At 35.5% G+C, this 8364-nt stretch overlaps 1 protein-coding gene across 1 annotated transcript in view; it reads right to left on the reverse strand.

Annotated features, from left to right (window-relative positions):
* Positions 1–2419: 2419 nt before the first annotated feature.
* Positions 2420–8364, reverse strand: part of LOC111872368 (elongation of very long chain fatty acids protein AAEL008004-like) — a gene marked incomplete in the record, with an annotated part of 182219 nt that continues 176274 nt past the window's right edge. The window contains 3 exon segments of the mRNA XM_033754660.1: positions 2420–4236; positions 6039–6227; positions 7522–7658. Coding sequence (XP_033610551.1) covers positions 4015–4236; positions 6039–6227; positions 7522–7658 — 548 coding nt within the window.

Genomic DNA, 8364 nt, shown 5'->3' on the forward strand with positions numbered 1-8364 from the left:
CAGCAGTGAGTCAGTTAGTTACGAGTTACGAGTTAGCCAGGCAGTCAACCAGTCAGTTATAGTCTAGCCTTCGCAGGCCAAGTAATTGTAATATTGCAGACAGCAGTAGTTGTGAGATTGTAAACTGTGTGATTGAGTGAGTGTGGAATAAAATTCGCTATATCCAATAAGGCGTGAAGTTATTTGTCGCGTTATACACCCAACATGTGACAATATGTTTCCATACCGCCCTCATATTGCTTGCCGTTAATTCATGCCATGCTTCACCTATATTTTCGTTAACGTTTCGGATGTTGTAGCTCTTCCAAAATTCTGTTAAAGTAGTGCTCTCCCCACCTCCTCCAGTGATAGCTGTCAGATCTCAAGAACAAACAACACGAGCACAGGTACATACATATACAATGGGGAACCCCAGAAAAAACTGAAATATGTATCGTATTGCATAACTTTAAGACCACATAAAAATAAACTGCACAAAAAGACTTGACTATATAAAAGGAAAAAAACTGATCATTTATGTATTAAAAATAATTTTGTGTACTAATTTTTTAGAATTTATTTTTATTTTGCTCAATTAAAATTTTCAAACCAGACTATAATGAATACAGACTGATCGAAGCTGGACTGTGTGAGGTATTGCTGTATTTGTAAGACAAAATGGCTCCACAACAAAATGTGTTTCCTACTGCAAACAAAAAACTGAAAATATAAAGAACATACCTCATAAAACTCAGAAAATGTATGGCAATAAAAATAATGATAACTGTTATGAAACAGAAAAACAAAATGTGAATAGGGAGAATTAAACTAACATTCTGAAATTCTGTTCGACACTCACAAAAACTTACTTACTCATGGAACTGAGCATTTCCTGAGGAGCTGCAAATTCTGCACCTACTCAAGAATTTTCAAGCATTTTATGGAACCTGAAGGTTCATTACCATATTCACAAGAGCCTCCACTGGTCCCTATCCTGAGCCAGATTAGTCCAATCCTATCTCTCTAAGACCCATTTTAATATTGTCCACCCACATACACCTTGGTCTTCCTAGTGGTCTCTTTCCATCTGGCTTTCCCACCAATATCCCATATGCATTCCTCTTCTCCCCCATTCGTGCTACATACCCTGCCCACCTCATCCTCCTTGACTTGTTCATTCTAATTATACTTGAAGAAGAGTACAAATTATGAAGCTCCTCATTATGCAGTTTTCTCCAACCTCCTGTCACTTCATCTCTCTTCGGTACAAATATTCTCCTCAACACCCTCAGTCTATGTTCCTCCCTTAATGTCAGAGACCAAGTTTCACACCCGTACAGAACCACAGGCAAAACTATAGTTTTGTATATTCTAATTTTTATGTTTTTGGACAGCAGACAAGAAGACAAAAGGCTCTGGACTGAATGGTAGCAAGCATTACCCGAATTAAATCTCCTCTTAATTTCCTCCTGAATCAAGTTTTGATTTTTTATCGTTGTTCCCAAATATCTGAACTTGCCACATTTTCAAAACATCTGTTTCCTATCTTTATGTCATGATTTTGCCTTGCAGGAAAATTTAATCAAAACACCTGCATTTCTTATAACAATTCTTTTTTGCACCAAGGTTCAAATAGTTTCTTATTCATTGTAAACTTAATATGTATGTCGCCTGTCAAAAAAATCTCCGAAGAAAGGCCAAACGATAGTAATACAAGCGATTTTATGTAGAACTCTACAGCCTTTGATTTGAAGGCAATGAACAAGAACAAAGGTACAAATCTCTTCAAATGATTGTTCCAACATCATTTTCAATCTCCATTTTGAACCCACATTCACCAATGTTGTTACTGTAATCCCCCTCAGCCTGGGACCAAACCAGTTCAAAAAGGTTGAAATGGCAGTGATATAATTGACATAAGACTTTGCACCCATACTCTTCAATCAGTTCATCAATTTTAAACTGATAAAGCATTTCATGTAGAGTGTGTTTAAGATTACACTGGACTGACTTCCTTGAAAGCATGAAAGAAATTACACACATCTCAGTCATATACTTACATAGCAAATTAAATTTACAGAAACTTGTACCATTCTTGAAAGGACAGACATGCAATAAAATACTTATGTATGCCTATATTATCAGTGGCATGGTGCTTAATTAAATGTAAGGACAACCTGCACCCTGAAGATGAAGGCAGTATGCAACTTTGAAACTTCTGCAACACTGTTCACAGTCATAATATGCAAATACACAAGAGCAGTATGAACATCAGTATTATAATATGGTCAACAAATGTGTCCCATCAGGTCTCAAATAACCTATTGAGCAATATTCTTATATATCTTGCATTTCATATCATGAGTTATAATGGTCAAGACATATTTCAATGTTTCTTCCCCATATTCTTATTTAATAGTGTGATCTCACCTTTTGAATATTTTCTTAAAATGACTTGTCTGATACTACCTTTACTCAACTCATCATCACTTCTCTTAACACATCATCCTTCCTGGTGTAGGTGAAATTAAATGTTTAAGCACAACATTTATTTTCTAACGCGATGAACACATTCAGATTATATTTTGATATTTTATTGCAACAATGCATGCTCAGAAAGTAGTTTTTTACCTGGTGACTTGCAGGTCTGAAATTCTGTTGCTGTAGTCAGAAATGGATTATAGGATGCCTTTTGAATATGACAGCATTTTGATGTAAATACTGAATCCAAAATAATAGAAGCACAAGGTAGTGAAGATACTGGAGAAATCAGATCACTCTGATATCTGTACTGTATATAGTACAGGACAAATACTAAAATTTAAGATTTCATGCTTAACACTATAAATATATTAAAATACTCCTTAAGACAGTATAAAGCATATAAATTTATTTAAATGCAGAACTACTTTCACAGCATAAAATGATGTTATATGGCTGCCATCTTCTCACAGAACTCCACCTATTAAGGTAAGAGGTAATAATTACTCTGCTAATGCCACAGTAACAAAGAAAATAAGTTTGTTATCTTTAGGCAAAATTAGCAGTTATAACACACACACACACACACTGTTCTTTCTTCCAACATAACTTATTACAGATATACTTTTATGGGAGTTTCTTTGTAGTTAGGCAGTACCATGGCCCAACAATATTAAAAAGGAAAATACACTGCTCCTGTAGCAGTTCTTTTAAGGTTTCAGTTTTGGTAACAATTTATTTTGGTCACTTCTGTAACTGGTATTGTATTACATATGGCAAAACAAATGTCTTGCTTTCCACAATGTACCAGCACCACAATATATATTGTTCAACAGGACTATCATAGAGTCCATAATATTATGAACTGCTGACGAAGACAGAAGCGTTGAGAAGAATATGGTAATGAAGGTTTATGTTTATTATACAATATGCACTGAGATGCTGTTCATCAAGTACCAGCATAGGAAGAAATGTTTCATATAGTATTTGAAAGATCTTCCTCTTTAAATGCAGTAAAATACAGTTGACACAAAGCTTCATTCACCCACACATCACTGAACATGTAACTATATTTTCTAGAAAGACAGAATATTTGTCCAGTTTTGAACAGTTCTTCTGTAACAGTTACTCTTAACAGTCCTAGAAAATGCAGTTACTGTATATTAGGCATAACAGGTTTATATTGTACATGCTGGAAAAAATGAATGAAATGACACTTTATGTCATTTCGCTTATCATTATAGACTGCATTTCTTAACAGCATTACTACTGGATGAAAATTCTTTATGGCTGTAGTTAATGTGGAACAATAAGTTCCTAGTCACAAACATCAGCAGATTCAGAACTGTTCCAGTCACAACACTTTTCTTTTCCTTATTACAAACATCACTGTTTCTTCCCCTTGATAAGGTTTTTGTGATGCTGATTTCTGGATACTCTCCTAGCAAATTCATTTCCTTTCCTAAGATGCTCCATGAAAATCCTGTGCTTGCATAACCTTTTCATAACCTAAATGAGTTCATTTCTAACCTAACCCCTTTGAAATAAATCGTGCTATTTCTTTTTATGTAGCATCAACGAAGTGCGATGTGTGAGATTAGAATTACTGTTGTTATTGTTGCTTTTTGTAGCTGCAGTAGCCATGTAGCCATTGTTCACACCATTGGAATAACAGTTGGAATATGCTTTAGAATATTCACTGCTGTAGTCTGATGTCAGCTCATGATTTGCAACACCATTACCATTGCTGTCTGTCTTCTTATCTTCCACTAGAGGCTAAAAATAAAAATAATTACATGTTAGGAATATTTTTCATATTTATGTATGTTTAAATATGTTCTAACTGCAGTCATTTTTCTAAGTTTCAATATCAAGCAACGAATCATTATCACTTGGTTTGAGAAAGAACTGACTCAGTTTTCAATGGGACCAAGAATTTAAAATTTTAGCAATCCATGAGAATGAGCCAGGATAGCGCATTTGGTGTATCAACAAGATTGGATGGCCACAGTTTGATTGACACTAGATGGAGGTGAGTGGTCAACTTCATGCCCCTGCCACTCTTGGGGAAACAGTCCCCTGAACACATTACATAGGAGGTTTGGTGTACCCAACAAGTGGTCTAGACACTGTGGTAAAAAAAGGTAAAGTTGTTCATGTGCTTAACTAATTAAGTACTATGCCATAAAGGCGTATGAGCGAGTGGATGTATAGATCCATATTTTCTGGGCCTCAGCACTAGTTGGAAGTGAGTGGTCAGCTTCATGCCCCTGCCATTTTAACCCTCAGGGAAGTAACCCCTGGTACCCATTGGCTAGGAGGCTGGGTGGACCCCAGAGCCAGTCTGGATGCTGTGGAGAAGAGAAAATTCTTGACCCTGTTGGGACTTGACCTCTGACCCCTTGGCCATCCAGCCCATAGCCAGTTGTTATACCAACTGTGTTATCCTGGCTCCCTAGACACTGTGGAGAAGAGTAAAATCTCCTGCCCCTGCCAGGAATCGATTGCTCAATTATTCAGCTCACAGCCAAGTCACTATACAGACAGCTATCCTGGTTTTTTCTAACCTTTCCAAACCTGAAATTAATCTAAATAATACATAAAAATTTGTTTCTTACATCACAGAAAACACACAGTACGTTCAACATGAAGACAATGTGGTTAATGCTGTTTAAGGGAATAATCATTATTCTTTCTGAGAATCATATGAAACATAAATATACTCTGTGGGCAAAATGCAGAGATTTTCATGTTAAAGCAGATGCTACATACAGCAATCACTGTGTTTTATGGGTTACAGCTCTCTGTCATAATATATGGAGACAATGTTTCTGTGTTAGTAGCATTGATTTTATATTGTATTTATTTTCAGCCAGACAGTTCATTAACTACATTAATTAATTATAAAAAAAATTCATTCCACTGCTCCATTTTAGATTTTTGTCATACATAACAAACATAAAAACACAGAAATAGATTAACAAAGCAGATGCTATCCAAGAGCACGTAATGTAAAATGTAAAAAATTAAATTTCAGTATTACTAATGTTCATCAGAATACAAATTATTTCTAAAGATTAAAATGTAACATCTGTCCTGTCTTATACTACCTGACCCACTGAGAGCACAATCAACATTAAAATGCTACACTTGACACCCTGACTGCTACAAGTTCAAGGTCTCACAAATTCTTACACTTATATCCTGAGTACAATTCTTTGAGGCTCTCCTCAGTATTTCCAACAAAATTCAGAGATAATACTTTAAAACAGATCACAACAGCTTTCCTTGTCACTCTTTCCAGATCATCATTCACAACTGATCTGATCTGAAGACATAACCAATGCAGTTGATGAACCATTATTAAATAAAGTACTGTACACATTGAAACATGTCAAGCACCATGACATATTTCGTGATATTTCTAACATTTACAGTATTTTGTAGCATTTCTTTGTTAGATACTGGTATAGACCCAATCAGTTTCAGTCTTGCCTGCCTGAGATTTAGGTAACCTTCTTCTTATGAATCTTGTTATCATTCAATTGACCCCTCTGTTAATAATTCATAGCACTTACCATACAAGCTCCAGAATTTTTGTTTCTTGACCTGTCATTTTTGACGTAGCTTGCTTTATAGAAGTCCGAAAACAAGACAAGGAAGAGAACTCCATGGAGACCAATCCAAATCATAAAAGCTTTAGGATAATTACAGTCTGAATAAAAGAGTATCTGGAACTGATGTGCAAATATCAGCACAAACTGCACCTGCAAATACACAGACAAATATTTAATCCTGCCAGCATGAAATTATTTAGCACAAACAAAAAAACAAGTTTTCATTTAAATACAATAAGGGGTGTAACAATTACCAGCACATCTTTAGCCTCACCACTCTAACCTCTTATGTGCAGGAGTGGATGTGCTGAGGAACAGCTAATAGTGATGCAGGACGTGTTTTGGGAGACCTTTAAATTAAAAGTAACATGTAGTTTTCTTCTGAATGTATTCTCCTACCTGCCTATGAGAGTTTTCTATACTGTATTTGATTTAAAAATATGTTAAATATATAAAACTCAGCACTAACACAGACATGCCAAATAAATACAGAAACATACTGTATGAAGAAGAACGAAAGTTCTGTAAGGAATATTGCTTCCCTAAATGAGACTCAGCATCTCACTTTCATGTTTCCCATATTTTTTAAAACAGACTGTGGAAACATTGCAACAGAAACATATCATCATTATTACTAACAAAGAAAATGAGTTATAAAATGATGTTCATGGACAATAAATTTGATACATATGGACACAACATTCAAGTAAGAGATACGGTGCTACGCAACACATGAACTACTACAAAATATATTATGAAATATACTATGAATGTGTTCGTAGCAATTTAAAAATATTATTTATTATTCTAGGGGATTCTCCTTTATAGGATGTTTATGAATGATTCACAGATATTTCATACTTTGTGACTGAGGAACATTTTTCAGCAGAAATTTGTTACAATGTTAACTGCACTGATTTCAATTATAACATGCTATTACAGCAACGTCCATCTTGATCAACACTACTGAGAAATTTGAGAATATTTGCTCACTTTATAAATACATGGCCTATAAAAAATGTCGTTATCAGCAATATCAATAAAAAACCTTGGACCCATTACTTCAATCCAGTTCATAATCTCACAATAATAGTATCCTCACATATAAGTCTTGACCTTTTTTCTTTACAGTTCTCAATCATTAAAGGAAAAATTACTTATTTTTTGCCTTTCATCTGAAGCTCCTCTTTGTTTAACATTTTTCCTTCCCCAGTAGGTTATGTCTGAATACAAATCTACTGCATTCATCAATTTACTTTTAAATAATCTTGATTGTTTACTTCCCCCAGCAAGTCTTTGAACCCCACATGAAATAACTGTGGACCTGTAGTCTAGCATTACTGTAATCTATATTTTGTTGAGGGAAAGAAGGTAACAGGGTCTAAATCAAAGAATAATATGCAAGTGATGATTGTTTTCACCATATGAGTGCAGGAAAGTTTACCATTTGGAAAGTTGTTAGGTACTTCTTCCACCAAATATATTTCTGGTATTTGGGTCCCATTGCAGAAACCATGTAGTAGAAGTACATGACGATGTGAACAAATGTGTTGAGCAGTGCAAAGAATGTGCTGTGGCCACCTACAACACAGAACAATACATCAGGACACAGTGAATTTAAATGGTGCAGCAAGGAGTTGATATACTGGTACTCTTAGAGAATGTATTATAACATGTACAACCGTTATGAAGCAACAACCATGAGATAAGCAAATATACTAGAGCTGTTCCTAGACAATGGCTCAGTAAACAAGTTCCTGCAACAACACACATGAACACAACAATGGTACAGGAACAGAGGAACGGTGTTTTCTATGTGGTCCACGCCAAGATGTCATAACCAGGATGGTATGGGGAAACTAGATAGTTGCAAGAGTGCTCAGTTGATAGTCAGTTGGTGAAGAGAAGATGAGGAGGTTTGTGTGAAACGACTGCGAGTTAGGTGCAAGGGTTCTCAGTTGAAAGTCTGGCTGTGACGATAAGACTTTATGTGTGATGTCTGGAGTGTGTAATTTAGTGAGACAGTTATAGCTCCTGTGTTAAAATCCTGTGCCAGGAAACGGCTAGTGGAGACCATAATAGACTGAGGATACTAGTCTGTATGTGTGTGATCTGTAAAGTGTAGTCACAAGTTGTGAGTATCCAGGTGGTCACTAAACTGAATCACCAATCCAAACCCCATTTACAGTCACTCATACACATAACAGTATGCTGAATTTCTAGATGAGGCAAGTCTTCAATTAAATGTCTGATTACTACTACTACTACTACTACTACTACTACTACT

The sequence above is a fragment of the Cryptotermes secundus genome, unplaced genomic scaffold (genome assembly GCF_002891405.2).
Source record: "Cryptotermes secundus unplaced genomic scaffold, Csec_1.0 scaffold144, whole genome shotgun sequence".
Taxonomy (NCBI): domain Eukaryota; kingdom Metazoa; phylum Arthropoda; class Insecta; order Blattodea; family Kalotermitidae; genus Cryptotermes; species Cryptotermes secundus.